At 38.0% G+C, this 18,852-nt stretch overlaps 1 protein-coding gene and 1 pseudogene across 1 annotated transcript in view; both read left to right on the forward strand.

Moving 5' to 3' along the window:
* Positions 1-18,852, forward strand: part of LOC102798336 (5-hydroxytryptamine receptor 3A-like) — a 170,965-nt gene that overhangs the window by 139,260 nt on the left and 12,853 nt on the right. The window contains exons 2-5 of the mRNA XM_087845116.1: positions 3,447-3,523; positions 8,923-9,038; positions 13,278-13,343; positions 17,275-17,340. Of these exons, the coding sequence (XP_087701242.1) occupies positions 8,972-9,038; positions 13,278-13,343; positions 17,275-17,340 (199 nt within the window). The 5' untranslated portion in view covers positions 3,447-3,523; positions 8,923-8,971. The remainder of the gene's footprint in view (positions 1-3,446; positions 3,524-8,922; positions 9,039-13,277; positions 13,344-17,274; positions 17,341-18,852) is intronic.
* LOC102798623 (uncharacterized) lies at positions 600-3,299 on the forward strand (annotated as a pseudogene).

Raw genomic sequence — 18,852 nt, forward strand, 5'->3', positions numbered from 1 at the left:
GAGTTCTGCCACTAGATGATGCATAAAACTGAACAACAAACAACTTTTTTCTTTCTGTCCTTATTTATTTATTTATTTATTTATTTTATCTTTCCTTGATTTTGTTTCAATGGCAGAGGTGGCACAATGAATATATTTCCTGGGATCCAGATCAGTTTTGTGGGATTAATAATGTTTCTCTACCTATTGAGGTTTTGTGGAAGCCAGATCTCACTATTGAAGAGATGTAAGTATAAATATACACATCTCTGATTTCCCTCTGATAGAACACATGTCTTTCCAGAAAGTCAAGCCCAAACCTTTAACTGGGACCAGTTGCAATCATTTGGAGGTGTTTGTGTGATTCAATTCAATTCAGTTATATTTATATAGCACTAAATCTTAACAGTAGCTCCTCAAGGTGACAATAAGGCAAAGAAATGGGCTTGATGTAAATGATAAATTGAACAATGATAGCATGCTTTTTTATGGTCTATAAACAAATATCAGTGCACGGTGTCATAGGGTTGCCTCTTGATCGGTGGTTGCTAGGCTACAGTGCCACTGTGATTTTGTGAGATAAGCAGTTAGGATGGGTATATGTACTTATGTTTGGATGAATGGATGGATCAATCTCTGACTTACATAAGGTTTTGTACCAAGACAGCTACAGAGAGGTATACAGAAGAAATAACGATGACTTGCTATTTGTGCTTTTCTAGTTTATGAACAGTGTTGGGTAAGTTACTTTAAATTAGTAACTTAGTTACATTACTAGTTACTTCTATCAAAAGTAACTCAGTTACTTCAAGTTACTCGTTACTTTCAAAGTAACTAGTTACTAGGGAAAGTAACTTTGGTTTTACTCAGAATTCTCTTGTTAATGTGTTGCTTCCATAACTTTGCCAGTCTTCTAGCTTGCTTACTTGCCACAAGTGCACTGTGCCACCTACCAATAGAAAGGAAAAGATAATGTGCATATTTCCACGAGAGAAATCCCACACCTGGACCGTCATTGACCGCCACCATGATTCTAGCCTACGTCACAGTGTCATGTGCGCTTTTTACATCCAACACAAAAACTGCAGTCGTGGTGCTTTGATTGTACTCAGAACTCGGAAATTCTGCCTTCTGAATAGGAAGATGTAGGTAACACCAGACTGCAGATGAGCTGCATACAGGGCTGGACTGGGACAAAAGACACACATTTATCAAGCTTAAATGTGCTGCTGTTGTTTAGCGCGACATCCGCTGGTTTCCTCTTTCTGGCGCAAAGTGGGCGACAAACAAACAAGAAAGAAAATCCGATCAGCTTATCATTGATCAGTTTCATGACTGAAGTAGCAACAGGCGAGGGAGGGGAGAGAATGAAAGAAGAAGAGGCAGCTGTGCAGCAAAGACAGAATAACTCCAGCTTTGTGTCTTTTTCATTCTAGCTGAAGTCCGGGACAAATCGCGTTCCTTTTCACCTTAATAATATTTTCTCGTAATATTTTCGTAATATTTTACGAAAATATTACGTAATATTTTCTCTGAATACGAGACGATTCTGTTTTTTAGGGGATGGTTGGCAACTCTAATAATTAACCTTATGAACAAAATACAGTTCAACATCAGTAACAGCACCCACCCAGGTGTATAGAAACTCCATCATGCTAGCTAGTACGCAGTACGAAAAAGTCAGCATAACGAAAATAAACTCCACCTAAACTTGGTTCATATCTGACCCAGATAGACTGCAGGTCATAGCTTCTTACCTGAAGGTCAGTTCTCCTGACACTCAGACCGACGGCCGCTTCGGGTCTCTCCTCTTGCCTCCACTTTCCCTCATCCACCTGCTGCCTCCACCACTTGCTAATGTTACTGAATCTGTGGAAGCTCCGTGATAGCCACCACACGAAGTAACGAATAACGAGCCTATCTAAATCCCAGTAATGAGTAACGCGTTCCTGGTTTTGGCATAATAACTAGTTACCGTGCTTGTTACCACAATAATAACGTAGTTACTGTAACGCGTTATTCCCAACACTGTTTATGCTGTGATGTGATGCTTTGGTGGCCTTTCATTTCCACTTTAACCCAGGACATTCGGCTGCAGCCAAGTGACAACTCTACAGAAGCGACAGAGTGGTCTAGCATTGAACCAGGCTCAAGGAGGGGTGGCCATCTACCACAACTGGTTGGGGATGAAGACAGAACAAGGACATGCTGCGGAAGACAATTAGAGATGAATAACAACTAATAAGTAAATGCAGAGTGGTGTATAAACCATAGTGAGTGAAAAAGGTTGCTGTTTCTACTTTAATCCTATAACACACAAAAAAAAGAAAAATTGTTTAAGTAAATAAACCGTAAACTAGCATTTGATGCGGACACAATATGAGTGGCTGTTCATAAACATGACTGTCACAGCCAACAATGCCAGTGATTTAGTTGGCCAAGACATCATCATTTACACTTATGTATTTCTACACAACAGAAAGTAACTTGGCATTAAGATTTTCAGTACAGTGACCAGAATTTCTTGTTTCACTCCATCCTTACTTTTTGTATTTTTTCTTACTTTATCTTATTGCCTCTATTCTTTGTATCTTTGTAGTTTTCCTTAGTATTGCTTAATTATATTTTACTGCTTTGCAAATATGGCGCATTTACCTAATGCATCTTTTAGGTTTACTGCACAGTTTATTAAGTTGTGTTTGAGCTTGTCAGCGATTTGAACTATATCCAGATTTTTACAGATCACCATGAAGAGGCGATCGCTCCTCTATGTTGTCAACTTCTTGCTGCCTGTCCTCTTCTTTTTGTCTTTGGACTTGGCCTCCTTCCTGATCTCAGACAGCGGGGGTAAGAAGCTCAGCTTCAAGGTCACTGTTCTGCTTGCCGTCACAGTGTTACAGCTTATCCTTAATGAAATTCTGCCTGCATCATCAAACAGGATCCCACTTATAGGTAAAGAAGCACAAAAAGTCTTGCCTTCACTGGATACTTCATACTGTCTTAATGAAGGGTAAATTGTCCACAATACTGATCATCCTGCTGCCTTCAGCGGTCTCTTTGCTTTGATCTTTGCTCTGATGATGCTAAGCCTTCTGGAGACCATTCTTGTAATGTATCTGATGGAGAAAGACTCTATATCCCAAGAAACTGAGCCCAAGAAAGACCAAAGCCCGACAGAGGATTGTACTAAACAGGGTAAAGCCAGCCTTCGCAGCTGTCACAGCGGTAAGAGCTGGAGTCTTTTCCAGCACAAGTTCAGCACTACTCTTGTTACAGTCCAGTGCATTGTTAACTCTCCACTGATTATTGGCTTTACGTAATGAATAAACGTTAGGTGTCCAAATCTTAGGTCCTTTCATGAATCTGTAACAACATCAAACACTCTGCTCACACTTTGGATGCCATTTTTGGGTTTTTGATTTAAACATATTCTGTTAGCTTAAATCTGGTGAAAATTGTCTTTTCAGAACTGCACAAATGGACCCAGGGTGTGTGTATCTACGCCAGTGAAACTCCATCTGAACTGCTGCATGAAGCTGAAGAGGTTAGAGCTGGGTGTAACTCCTGTCCAAATGAAGCTAAATATAAACGCATAACAGCTGAAATTATGACACTATATAAACTAGTCCACTTTTGCAGGCCAGCACCAGTAATGAGCACCACCATGCTTTGGAAAGGCTTTCAATTGAGTTGAGGGAGATAGAGAAAATGCTGACTCGGCTACTCAATAACAAGAGAGAAGAGGACAAGCCTGGCTACTGGACCGAAGTGGCAAAAAGAGTCAACAAAGTAGTTACTCTGTTTTTATCTTTGATTTTCTTAAACTGGAAAACTGAGTAGAAATTACATTTCTACATAATTAAAACAGTGAGAGTACCTTTAGTACAACTACTGGCCATAGGAAAGGTACGAATAAAGCTGACATAAGGTATAGTTTAATGTGCATGAATGTCACCCCTCTACTCTCTGTATGGGTGACCGATTCTATGTGGACTGGGCTCCTACACACAGGTCCATGTTTACATACATTAATTTCCTCAAGACTTACCATAACTTGCCTTACTCTTTAATCTGAGAGCTGGAAAGAGAAGCTCAATATCGTTCTCATCTCCACACCACTGGAGCTTTGTGTAAATGTGGGCATGCTTACTTTGGAAAGTTAAATATTTCAGTTTTTTTTTAATTTTGAGAAGTTACTTGAGTTCTTATAACAGACAAATGCCTAACATATAATATTTAGGTCATGTTAAACAGCTAAAAACTCAAACTGCTGTTGCAATTTTTCGTATTCTTTAGTCTGTATTAGAGCAATTAGAACACTTTAATTAAAAGTGGAATTAATTAATTAATTGAATCAATATTTCAATAATTACTTAAAAGCACATTTATTTTGTTTAAAATGTTTAGTAAATTATTTTTTTATTTATTCTATTAAAATTTTATTTTAATTAATTACACATTTAATTAGTTATTGACATAGTTAATTAATCATTTATATGTTTGAAATTGTAATCAACCAAGGAAGCATTTAATTAATTATTTTATGGCATATAAATTAATTAATTCTGTCACTACTGGCCCACCATAAAGGGAGAGGAGCTACAGACAATATGAAACAAAGATTAATTTGAACTATGAAGCAAATGTGATGGAGAGGGAGAGAGCGAGAGAGAGAGAATGAGGAAAACAGAGGACAGATATATGAATTTCAGAGCTGTTTATCACAATATCAGTTACACCAGATAACACATTTGTAGTACTATCACTTAACAGCTATAATGAAATGATAGTGGCAAGACTGGAGGGTTTTAGACAATACCTTTGGGTCTGATATCAATGAGAGGAGATAAGCGGTAAAATATCAAGGCAGAATTGTACACATTTGTGAGGTACAACAAATATCAGCACTAAAAGGTAGCGGGAGATTGTAGATGGTATTTAGATAACTGGGGTGAAGATTAATTGTCTGGGAAAATTGAAAATATCACAAGTGGAGAACACAAAGGCATCTTGAAAAACACTTACCTTTACCCAGGAAACAAAGGCTGTCAGGACAGCACGAGTGGAACCTAGCAAATCCAAACAAAGTCCAGAACAAAAACCTAGGAACAACATGGAAAATGACTTAAGAAGTCAGGAGAACATACACGGGACTTACAAAAGATCTGAACAGATAGACAGACAGTAGACAACAACAAAAAGAAATCACTGTCAATAAACTTTCTCATCTTTTCCAAACACGGCCTCACTCCCTCTACTGATGGAGCACTTGCTGTGGTCTCTCCCACACCACTTATTACATCTCAATATGCTGAAAATAAAGATGCAAACATGTAAAAGCATTTACCCACATCCTGATTTTACCCGAGATTGTGAGGAAATGATTTCCCAGATACATTACGAACATCTATCGACTGCAATTACTGCTGTTTTCAAGTCGCTTTACATAAATATCTCAAACACACAGCATGAACATCAGCCTTGAGTGGTTGTTGTGAATTCAAATACTTTTACATTTTAATGTATCATAAATGCTCTTCAACGGTTGTTTGGATGGTTACAGGAAGTTCTGTTATCCTCGCTGTTAAAAACGCAAGATGTTAATGTCTGTCTGTTTGTTTGAGCTTACTTTTGAAATTCTACGACTACTGCTACTACTAATACTAATATTAATAATAATTCAGAATTAAGTAGCACAGTTTTTCCAAACACCCTAGTTTTTTATATATTTTTTTAGATGGTTACATTATTTTACTTTGTACACAGAGTTACAGTTTTTCACAAAAACCAAAAACCATGGTTAAAATTATGAACCCCCCACCTGACCTCCTGAAGTAATTTGTTGTAGTTTTCTACAAGTCTCACACACGTCTGCTCAACAATCCCAGCCCATTTTTCTCTGGCAAACCTCCCAAGCTCCCCAGACTTGATGGTCTTCTGGCTCTGATCTTGGTCTTAGTTTACCCCACAGATTGTCAGTGGGATTTAAGTCAGGGTTTTGTGCAGGCCAGTCAGTAACATTCACTTTGGACTTCTAGATTTAAACGTACCTCCATATAAAATGTGAAAGTGTGATTAGGTGGAGGGGAAATGTCCTTCCCAGTTACTGTATTTAAATATATCGGAGGAGCATAGCAATCTACACAAATTGTAGAATCGCTCCTATATATATTTAATACATTCGTTTTAAGTTTTTGCAGAATGCATCGGTTGGTTGGAATTTGTAACTTCACAGTATTTTATGTATATTTATGAATACAGAATCCTTTTCTATTAAAGTAAAATAAAAAAAATTACTGGCTGAACATTTAAATTATAATTTATTGCAAGTGTAGCACTTCTAAGAACATATTAAGTTACCAGCTTATTTGTTGGAATATAAAGAAAATATAGTTCCTGTTGTAAATCCTGTATTTACAGCTGCATCCTAGACACTTCATGTTTTAGCATGATGAAATCAAACTCCTGTCATCTGGTCCTAAAAACATATACAGTAACATAACACTGTTGAAATAAAAGCTTCTTTTCTTCTCATTTCTTGGTATGTCTTTGTGTATTTATTGCACAACCAACAGATCTGTGTGCCTCATTAGACACACAGAAGATACTCCCATGTTAAAAATGTCCAACTTAGGGTATAAAATTAACTTGTTTAAAGACAAGTACAAACATTTTGATCAATAAAACACCTTTAGGGCAACTATAAAGATCCAAAGTTTAAATTTGGTGCTGTGCTGCTTTGCTTGACAACTGTGCAAAATCAACTAGCTCTCGTTGGTGCCTTCACGTGCACTGAGCTGTATCTGTATCTATTTTCCACAGTCTTTTGATCCCTTTTTGAGGTTTAATTGAATGATGTCAAAATAAATAAATGTGCAATAAACTTGCATCTGAAAAATGTTAATAAGGCAGATTACACGGGCTTGTGGAGCATACTGATTTTTTACTCAGTACAAGTCACTCTTTGGGAACACATCAGCTAGATTAGTTCCATATAGTACAAAACGCTTAAGTGATCTGTCATTACTTTATATTTTCTTATATTCCCTCCAGGGGTATAGGCTGTCTTGTGATTTTCCAAACATTCTTGAGCAATAGTTCTCCAGGCTTTCTGGAGGATTAAAAAATATCTCCATCCACATTTAAATGCAAAGACACAGGTGTTTTTTTTTTAATTTTTAAAAAATTTTTCTGTTTTCAGTGATCCAAAACGGTGTTTACGTGTGGACGAAGACCCTAACGCATAGAAAAAGCTGGGTTTTCAAAAATGCCCGTGTGTGTGTGGACGTAGCCTTAGTGATAATGTCCACAAAAAAAGGAGCAAAGTTTATTGTTTCTTTTGTTTTCAAAAATTGAACCCTAAGCTGCGTAAAGCTGACACTAAAGTGCATGCATTTATGTCCTGGTGTCAATACACGCTGAACATGAAAATTACCAGTAGAAGACAAATTGAGTTATTATGTCAATAATATGAACGTTTTCAGTTTTATAGCTGAAGAAGCCTCTTAGATAAAGTGTGAAACATCTTCAGGAAATTTCTTTCCAAGCTTTTTGGACTACCATGACTGGGATGACTGAAAACCTACACTATCAGTAACTTTCTCAGCTTTTCCAATCACTCCCTATGCTGATGGAACACTTGTTGTGGTCTCTCTCACACCACTTCTAAAGTCTCTATATGCTAAAACTAAGATGCAAACATGTAAAAGCATTTACCCACATCCTGATTTTACCCGAGCCAGTGCGAGTAAATGATTTCCTAGATACATATTGTGTTGTTTTACATCAACATCGAACACAAACAATGAACATGAGTCTTTCGATGGTCAAATGCTTTAGCATCTTAATGTATCATATGTTTGGATTCGTCCAAAAAAACAGTTTTTTATATAAAGTGCAAGAAGTCAGTGTCTATTTGTTGCCTAAGCTTGTTATCTGTCATATCATTTTGAAACAATAATATTAATAATAAAAATCAATTCACATTTTATGCATTTTATTGCATCACTAAACTTCCACCGTCCCCTGTAGTAGTTTAGTAAGTATTTTCAAAGAGCTCTAGTTTCATCTTATCTGCCCAAAGCACATGCTTCCAGTATGCATAATATAAAGGCTGTCCTTAGCTGGGTTTAGTGATGATATTCTTTGAAACTACAGTTCCCAAGATGGTTAAGTCACTGCCAAGGCACTAGCCTTGGCAGTTGTTCTGGGGTTTTTAGATACTTCTAACTAGTTTTATTTCCAGTCTTTAAAATATTTTGACTTCCTACCTTTGCCAGGCTTCTTTTGTACTGTGTGCCTCTCTTTGAATTTCTTGATGATTCTTCTCACTCCTGTTCTTGACACTTGGAAATGCTGTGTAACTTTTTATATCCATCTCCTGCTTTGCGAGCATCAATAGTTATTTCTAAACGTATTTCTTTTGTTGTTAGCTTGATGCATTCTCAAAACAGTTTTTTGCTGTTTTATACTAATTGTAAACTGGAAGATAATCCTCAGTTGTAACTTGATTTTACAAGCTTTGAGCATTACGAAGTTAAAGCACATAATTGCACAGCAGTGGTTTGCCACTTTTTCAGGGGGCTAGTAATACTGACCCTGTTTTTTTGTTTTGTTTTTCTTTTTTTAAATAGGGACTAACAATTTTGGTCTCATTTGTATATAAATTGTGACAAACCAAATTTTATGATTTAACTTTTGTTTTTATACAAAATTGTCTTCATATTATATTTTCAAACCTGTGATTTGTCAGACTTTTGGCCCCACTGTGACACTTGTGTATGTGTGATACATGATGCAATGCTCGTCACAAGCTTTTTAACTGTAGCATTTAAATTTTTCACTTAGTTTAATTGCTCTGTCTATTGCCTAAGACACTGGTCTTAGGATTGATATTGGGATAAAACCATGATTGGTCTTTATATTTGCCCTGCCCTCTTCTAGGGCATTACATTAATAGAGCAGGAATCATCTCCTGCCCACAGAGAGAGCGATGATCCTCACTGACCTTTCAAAGCCCACAATGATTATAGGTTTCTTCTTCCTGCTCTTCTTCATGGGTAAGTGCATTTAATTTTTTAATTTTTAAAAATTCATACAGGTTATAATTTCTGCTGCTTTAACATTTAAGGCTTTTTTTCTGGTTAAGAAGAAAATATGATTGCAACATATATATTATGTGCTGCCATCACTCAGGGTACTATCTCTCGTGGGCACAAGGGATTATAAATTAAATTATAACATTTTTACAATTAAATTGTAAAAATGAAAGATAAGGAGAAACCAGAAAGCGGAGCATTACAAGTTTTGGATATAATAAAAGAAACGTTCTTGCTCTAGAAAAGTTTATTAAGGCTACGTCCACACGTACACGGGTATTTTTGAAAACTGAGATTTTCCGTTTTCGTTTAAAAAATAATCCCGTCCACATGTAAAGGCAGAAATGAAGGAAAACGCTGCTAGGAACATGCCAAAGCAACAGGTGGCGATATATTCCTAATCGTGCAGAAATGTTGGCCAATCAGAAGTCTAGAAGCCTCGGTGGGAAAAAGTAAACAAAGCTGGGGCATAGAAGCTAGTGATGTGCGATACCACTGACTTCCTTTCCTTTCCGATACCAAGTAAAATTCAGGGTGGTATCGACGATACTGATCCGATACCAATACTTTGTACAAAAACATATTTTATTTATTGTATCTTTTATTGTATCTCAAATTATAGCTTCATAATGATTAAAGAGCATCAGATTACTTGTTCTTATCACTTAATAATGCACAATTATCATATAGAAATAAAAAAAACTGAAGTTGTGCTATTTGAACATGTTGCCTGCCTGCAGCACTAAAGGACTCCGTGAGAGACGTCTGTCTCGCCCTGGCAGCACCTGTCCCTGTCCTCCTCTTCACTTCGCCTCAACATAAGCTTGTCATATTCTGTGCTATGATATACTCTGAGGTGCTTGATGAGGTTAGTGGTGTTGCCACAACACCTCACATTCTTGCCACATGTATCTCTCGGCCGTTTGTGGAAGTCAAATACGTCCGCACATGACTCCATTTATGCTCAGCCATTGTTGTGAGTGCACACGCCTAGTGGCTGCTACACATTGATACAGCCGTATTTCACACATGACTATGACAGGCGGAAGAAGAAGTAGTTCCTTCCAATGTAGACAATCCGAATGATATAGTTTCTTTCCACTGTGTTCCTGTTAATGATAAACCACAAATTTACCCTAAATTACTAAAATATCGATATTTTAATATGAGAATCGATTCTAGAACATAAATGACTGGTATTGGAGGAATCGATATTTCAGTATTGATCTGCACATCACTGATAGAAGCAGAACCGAATCGTATGTGTGGAGGGACAGTAACTGTGTGTGTATATGTAAGCATTTAAACACTGCAGAGTACAATTAACAGTAACAGTATTGTAGAAATTAATTTCACTGAAACAATAACGTGGCGCACAGTGTGACGTCAAAAAATGCGCACACCTTTGACGCTGCGTTTTCTCAGTTTTTCTCGCCCACACGTAAATGCAAAAACAGAGTTTTCAAAAATATCCACCCTGGCCGGAGTTTTTAAAAATCTCAGTTTTCAGTGACCGAAAACGCAGTTTACGTGTGGACGAAAGGTGCAAACGCATAGAAAAATCTGCGTTTTCAAAAATAACGGGGTACGTGTGGACGTAGCCTAAGATTGGTCATCTATGTACCTGCAAATTTTTGTAGTGTATGTGTGTGTGTTTTGTGTCCAAGATTTAGCCATTTACCTGATTTTGATATTTGTAAAGATTTAGTATTATACACTTTATATATAAAAAGCAATATCCGTTTCCTGCCTACAAAATTGTGGTTTCTACAGCCCTCTAAATCTGCTGTGGATGATTGGACATCCAAATACTAATTCCTAATGACAACTACAGACAGAGATTAAGTTATGCTTAATTCCTATTAAGAGGTATTCAAGAGAAAAAAAAGAAGTATTCAGGAAATTCTGCAGTGGTCAGAGAGGAATGATCTTTCTTTCTTGCATTTTGTAAAGTTAAGAATGGATGACCCTCCTGCCTCCATTTCTTTATATTGATTATAAATGATGTGCAGAGAATTCAAGTGCACTTACATGGAATTATTTTTATTTCATAACTGTTACGGCCCTAGCAGGCCCTCCTCCTGAAATTGACCTTTTGTGGGTGTCTTCTGCCATATCTCCTGCCTTAGGCGCCAGCTTTTTTGTACAGCTGACTCCCATCAGCAATTAAAAATACTTCTTCTGCAGCTAGTGAGCGGTGTGTGTGGTGGTTAATTGCTCCTTTTCTGCAGAGAGGAGTGTGTTTGGGTACCGACCCTTTTTGGCTTATTTTCAGTTTATCAACAGTTTTGTTGTTTTCTTTCTTTTATTAATAGAAACATTAATAAAACCTGTTAATTTAACCATTTTACCTCCCTGTCTCCTTTTTTCAACCTGGAAACCTTTTGTTACTTTCCCTCATCCCCTGGAGCTTTTTAGGGGAACAATAACTTGCGAGCAAAAACATAACAGTATGTGCTGTAACATGTCCTTGCTGCAGATTGAGCAACTTTTTGTTGGCAGGTTTAAATTTTGCTGTTTAAATGTTTTATTTTTTAAATCCCAAAAGCTATATAATACAGGGACAGCAGTGCAGAGGCTTCAGAACTTGCCTTAGAATCCTTTGATTTAAACTGTTTCTTCAGCAGTAATGTAATCCAGTTATTGTTGTCAGGATTTCCACTGTTACACAGCAAACAATAATTGTTAATTATTAATTCGGCAATCTTTTTTTCCAAATTAAGACAACGCTGCTGCAGTGTAACTCAGTTAAATGATGTAGCCTGAAGTGTCTTTCAAAGTGACCAATAACATCAGTAACCCGTCCTCCTTTGGGCTCCGCCCCCAAACATTCAAAAGTTGATTGTCTCTGGATTATGTTTTTCCTCATGCTTAGGTTATGATATAAAAATTATTCAATACGTTTGCGCTAAACTACATTCTTCAAAAGCACTATCAAAACTGCATTTTAAATTGTGCCCAACATGATTTTACTATGTTGTTTCATGCATCTAAAATAACAAGTCATGAAAAATATCTTCAGCACCAAAGCAGCAATTATAAAAAGGAAAAAACTGAAATTAAATGTTTGGCACATTGAAATTAGTTTTCATCCTGTCCCATCATATTTTCATTTCTCACTGAAGTGGTCATTTGCTGAAAAAAGGAATGTTTCCTTTCCTTCATAAAGAATCTTTTATCCCAACCAAGCATCGGGCCCTTTATTACTGTTAATAATACTGATTACTAAGCATTGATACACCTATAAATCTTTATCTCATGAAGATAAAATAAGACAGAATAGCTACACATGTTAAATGTCATATTACACTTGAAAATAAAAAACACTTACACTGAGTGTTTTTGCTTGTAATAAGAATGAAATCTGTGAGAGGAACAGCTAAATATTGCTCGAGAATGTTTTAATTGTATGCATTTGTCAAAACACAACTAGTCCCTTATCAAATCATTATATCATACTACAGCAAGTCTTTATGAGATAATCAGACTAAACATTAAATGTATATGCCAGTTTTTTTGTTTGTTTGTTTGTCTTTTTCTACACATAATGCTGAGGTAGACTGTCCCTAGGTTGATTCAGTGTCTCACAAAAACAACTAGGTACTTAGCAAATTAGCTAGCTACTTTATATTATAGTCTACATTCAACCTGTGTAGGGGCAAAGTACTGTAGCAGATCCTTGTGCTGCTGCTGAGCTGATTGAAGGATATGTTCTTAAGTGCACATATAAAACAAATATGTAGGACTGCTTTCTTGAATTTGCAGAATATCTCTAAATTTAGTGTGTCATGTGAAATCCCCAGCAGCATAGGCCCATTGCAGCAAAATGATCTTGACAGGATGTCTATGAGTGTTTTCTTTCTTCACCCTCCCTTTTTTCATCACTTTTTTTTTATCACTTCTACTCTGTAGAAGAAATGCAGTTTGTCTTTTGTCTCATCTTCCTCCTCTCACCCCTAACCAGTTGTGACAGGTGGCTCCCCCATCGTGAGCCTGGCTCTGCCAGAGGTTTCTTCCTGTTAAAAGAGAGTTTTTCCTTACCAGTGTCACTAAGTGTTTGCTCACAGGCGGTCACCTGATTTGTTGGGGTTCTCTCTATATTATTGTAGGGTCATTATTTAAAGTCCATTGAGGTGACTGTTGTTCTGTGATTTGGTGCTATATAAATGAAACTGAATTGAATGTACTTTTTTCTGTCAGGGGGAAATGCCTCCAGCGTAGAGCTGCAAGATGACCAACAGACACTCAATGAGACAATTACCACAGGTAATGAAAAAACACTTCAAAACTTATTTAAAAAAACAAAAATATGCAGCACCTGGAACACAAAAATGTGAAAATGGACGGGTACATAAATCAACAATCTTTATGTGGTGTGCGTGCGTTCATGTTAATGTGTGTGTGTGAGAGAGAGAGATGGAGGGAGTGACAAGTGGGGAGTGTGTATGTGTGTGTGTCACAAAATGTACTTGAAAATAAGGGTGGGAATCCAAAATAATGGCTCCCAGGAGCCAGAGGCAGACAGAGATTGATCAAGGGGAACTGGATCATCTGCAGTCCACAAGAGTACTGAAAATCTCACCTTTAATGGCAGATAAGTTAGATAGTTGGTGGTCCATTTCCTAGTCTGGCTCTGCTTGCTGGACATCCCGGATAAGTGACTTAATCTCCCAGGTGAGGGATCGGATTACACATGAGGGAAGCAAAATGGTCTCCTCCTTCACAGACTCATCGGAAGAGAATTTTCAAGACAAAGTATTAGGCTTCACATTGAGAGAACCTGGTTTATAGGTTATTAAAACCTATAAAACCTGCTATCTAAAACCTGCTGGTGTCCTGCAGGTTTTAGATATCACCCTGGGTCAACACACCTGAATCAAATGATTAGTTCATTACCTCTCTGGAGAACTTCAAGACATGTTGAGGAGGTAATTTAGCCATTTGAATCAGCTGTGTTGGATCAAGGACACATCTAAAACCTGCAGGACACTGTCCTTTGAGGCCTGGAGTTGCCCACCCCTGGGTTATGGTAAAGCTAAACTGAGTAAAAAATGAGAGCCCCGGATGGTTCCTCAGGATGAACCAGGATCATAGTAGAAGCAAAGCATTGTTTCAGGGTGTCGAAGCTTTGTCAAAACGAGTTATCCCAGTGAAAGGCAACCTTGAGGAGCTAAGTGGGTGAACAGCAAGGCAATCTCGCTAAAATCCAAATACTCACCAATAATAAGTCGTTGGTAAAAAGGAGCAAAGCCCAAAAAGTGTTGAAGTTGTTTGCTTTTGGGAGGAACTCACTCAACCAATGGTTGGACCTTGGCTGGCTCTGCCCTTAATTGACTCTTCTTATTCATGAAACCCACAAGGGAAAACAGATTGGACATGAAACTTGCACTTCTTACTAGAGATGGACCGATACTGATAAGTAATATTGGATCGGTCCATCTCTACTTCTTACATTTTACATATATCATCATTTATTGTGCCCGCCAGTATCTCATAAGTTACTGCTGGGCTTAACCTGCTGGCACACGAGGCAGTTCGACAAAACTGCATCTCATTCCACAGTAGAAACACTCATCAGAAGTTAGGTACCTGTGTCTTACCAATGGACAGACGAGCCTAACCGAACTGCATGGTGGGTTGCTCGCCACTCTCTTCTGACTCACTCTCTCAGGGATGGAAAACTTCATGGAGGACTCCCAAAAAATTGATTATGTTCATTTGGATGTAGCGTTTTCAAGTTTCATCACTTATCCAAATGACTTCTTTAGTCTCAGCTAAATGCAGTTTTCCTCAACCTTATAAACAGTACATCTGCATAATGACTGAAACTAACACCATGGGCCAACAATGAATTGTGAGGTCAATTTCTTGGTCATTAATACGCAAATGTTCATGACATTGATCAACAACCACTGATCAAAGACAATTGATCAGTACCATTCACAGACTTGAGAAATGGCTGCAATAACAGCATTGTAAGATGGTGAAAGATGTACCCTTATGCCTCCTCTTCGATTCAGAGATGGTCTTTCCCCTTTTACGGAAAGCCTCCTTGAATCCTGGGCTGAACTCACTTTATTAGCTGATAAGATGCCGTGTTAGGGTTGGATCCTTTGTCGAAAACATGTCTTTGTCTTAAACTTGATAAACTCCTCAAAAGACAGTTCAAGGTTAGCTTTTAACACTACTTGTGCCCACTTCAAAGCTCATCCTTATAACACAATCATAAAAGTTTTCTAAGGTGCTTGAAAAGAAAAGCTACTGAAATTCTGTAAGATTCTTGAAGGTGGTTCACCTTTCACCCGAGAAGCTTCTTTAATTCTAAAACCAAATGGTGGAGAGTCCCAGGTCTGTTGTGGGAGTTCTCCCTTAAGATCATTTACCCATTATTGATCATGCGTCTCATTACATGAGCCATGGTGTGAAAAAGGAAAATGAGTAAAGTCAAGGGTTGAAGTGAGATCTGGCATGCGGGGAAAACCTTAAGGCCATGTCCATCTTTTTCTCTCTTTTTTGGCTTTTCTTCCTCGCTGAGGTGGCGTTTTCGTTAAGGAAAACGCTCTCCAAAGCGTATACATTTGAAAATGCCATAGGGTGGGCATGGTTGCCGGCTGTGACAACCAGCCTCTCCTGACACTACACCCTGCCACAGTGACCGACAGTACTGAGAATCACTTTAATAAAAATTAAAGCTCAGCATTATACAGACACAAAAACATTCTCCATAATATATTCATATCCATATATACCATAATATCTGAATCATAACTCACACACGCAAAATCAATTAAAAAAATATAAAATCATGATTAATGAAAAAATGTTTTAGGAAGTTATTTGCTCTTGGCTGGCGTAAGTTGGTGCTTAGTTAACTTAAGCTTTGTGACGGCTCTGATCCCAACCGTAAAAAAAATGACTTGCTTCCTTTCTTATTTTCCAGTTTGTACATTCCTGATTCCTCTTCAACTCCTCTCCTCACATCTCAGGTCCTTGTATACAAAATAAAAGTCACAAGAAGGGAGAAATTGAAGCAATTAAAAATGAGGCTCTGAAGCAAGCATTTCTAATTTTGGTAAAGTGATGTTGGTTAATTAATTGACAATTGGCACAACTTAGACAGCAGGTTCACACTGAGCACATGTCATAGATGTAAAGAGTCAGGAGACCTTCATTTGACCATTGGAATCACTCAAGGAGTTCATGTAATGTGCATGAAGTCTCTTCCTGACAGTTCAGAAACACATGCACATGATGCTGGAGGTAATTTTGTAGGGATTTTTTAGGGCTGTTCCTGGTTGTATTTGAAATAGATTCACAATGGTTATGCCTCCTAACCTATAGACTGAGATCCCTGAATTTAAAAAAAATGTTGTTTTATACTGTGGCATGTGAAACCCCCAGCAGCATAGACTTATAGCAGCATAACGTTGGAAGGACTTAGGGTCACCTAATCCAGACAGGATGTTTATGAGCGTTTCTTCCTTTATTATATGTTTATACACCGCTGTGCATTTATTGATGGCAGTGTGTCTTTTGTCTTGTCTTCCTTCCGTCACCCCTAACCTGTTGCGACAGGGAAAAGGGAATGTCCACACACATGTCCCACTTCTCCGAAACCACTCTCCTCTTCAGTCACTCATGTCTCCACACGCTTCGCCACTCAGTTGCTCCCGGGAACAATCACACAGGGTTACAGGAGCAGGTCTGGGGAAAATCTATTTACAAAGAAACACGATCAGAAACTGACTTGTAAACACAGTTTTAGATACTGCTTGACTGGGTAGACTAACGTAGGCTACTCAACAATCCAGCGACGAGTAGGACAGAACGGCCATTCTAAATAGTGCTCAGGATTGCAGAAGATCAGTGGCAGGTGTGATGATTAGCACAGGTGCGTGGGCCAGAGGCAAAAGCAGAGACAGAGGAGAGAGAGCGAGGGAAGGAGAGAGAGAGAGCACAAAACAAAACAAAAATAAACATGTTGCCTAACACCGAACCAGCCAGTGAGACATGGGGGCCATGACAGAAAAGGAGTTTGTCCTTACCAAGTGCTTGCTCAAAGGCAGTCATCTGATTGTTGGGGTTTTCTCTATATTATTGTAGTGTCAATACCTTACAACATAAAATACATTGAGGTGACTGTTGTGATTTGGTGCTGTATAAATGAAATTGAACTGAATGTACTTTTTTCTGCTAGGGGGAAATGCCTCCAGCATAGAGCTTGAAGATAACCAACAGATGTTCAATGAGACCTTTACCAGAGGTAATGAACAAACACTTCAACAGTTCACAGAAATTCAGTTTATACATTTTATAATGTTTTTTTCTGCCACTGTATTGTTTAATCAAGTCTTAGAATCTAAGAAACTGAAGTGCTTTAAATAAAATTCTGTAAAAAAAATTTGGGGGCTACAATTTATCAATATTTGTAATGAAGGGGAATTGTGAGATGAGTTAATGGGATATTATGAGAAGATAGTTGCATAAAATTATAGCTATATTGATAAGCAGGGTTTTGTCAAGGTGCAGCATGGAAAAAGAAGGACTCAGGCACAGAATCTCTAAATGTAACAGTGACTTAATTTACTGTGAAATATTGCAACAACAGTTCAACACTAAGTCCTTTATAGAGATGACCACGGTTCAGTTTTTTTTCTTTTTAAGATCCCCTCTGGCAGCTTATGCAATCAGAATTATGATCTGAATGCACTGTTGTTCCAAACACATTTTGCTTTTCCAAGATCATCATATCATTACTTTCGATCCCAACTTCATTATATACTGTATCAATAAAAAAATTAAAATATTTAAAGCATCGTCCTGGTTGTGGAACACTGGATCAGCATTTCATCCTCTCAAGGATACTTGAGGGTGCATGGGAGTTTGCCCAGCCAGTCTATGCATTTGACCGTGTCCCTCGGGGGGTCCTGTGGGGGGTGCTGAAAGAACAAGATCGCAGATACAAGCGGAAGAAATGGGCTTCCTCCGAAGGGTGGCTGGCTTCTCCCTTAGAGATAGGGTGAGAAGTTGGGCCATTCGGAAGGGGCTCAGAGTAGAGCCGCTGCTCCTCCACATCAAAAGGAGCCAGATGAGGTGGTTTGGGCATCTGACAAGGATGCTTCCTCGGCGCCTCCTGGGTGAGGTGTTCCGGGCATGTCCCACCAGGAGGAGGCCCCGGGGCAGATCCAGGGGGCTGGGTTTCATCTGCTTGGGCTGCTGCCCCCGCAACCCGGCCCGGATAAGCAGAAGAAAATGGATGGATGGATTGATGGATATTTAAAGCAGGAGTTCAGTATGTTTTCTTTATTTTAGGAAACATACAGATTTGAGTAAAACATCAAACAAATGATGTATTGTCTTTTCTGTTAGGGGAAAATGCCTCCACTATAGAACAACAAGATGATCAACAGTCTAGCAAATCCAAAGGTATACAACAATGTGTTCAAGGTTAACAGAAATTATTAAATTTTATAAATGTGATTTGCCAGTATGTTTAATTCACAATACAGAGTCACGTATCTAAAATGTGCTCAGAATATAATTCTGTAAAAATCATCCCATGTACATATACTAATCATGAGTGTCATTATAATTTTAAGCTTTGAATAATTTATTTTAGCTGTTCTTTTTCCAGGGTGGAATGATTGTTCAGCATACATCTTTTCTTTTTTTCCCCCAGATATTTTTGTTAAATTTTCTGCATCCATTTTTACAAAAGACAAATTGAACAATATGCTGTTTTCTTTTTGAAGAACATAAAACAATATGAAACATA

Source organism: Neolamprologus brichardi, chromosome 8 (assembly GCF_056152115.1).
Source record: "Neolamprologus brichardi isolate AB-2024 chromosome 8, ASM5615211v1, whole genome shotgun sequence".
In the NCBI taxonomy this organism is placed as follows: domain Eukaryota; kingdom Metazoa; phylum Chordata; class Actinopteri; order Cichliformes; family Cichlidae; genus Neolamprologus; species Neolamprologus brichardi.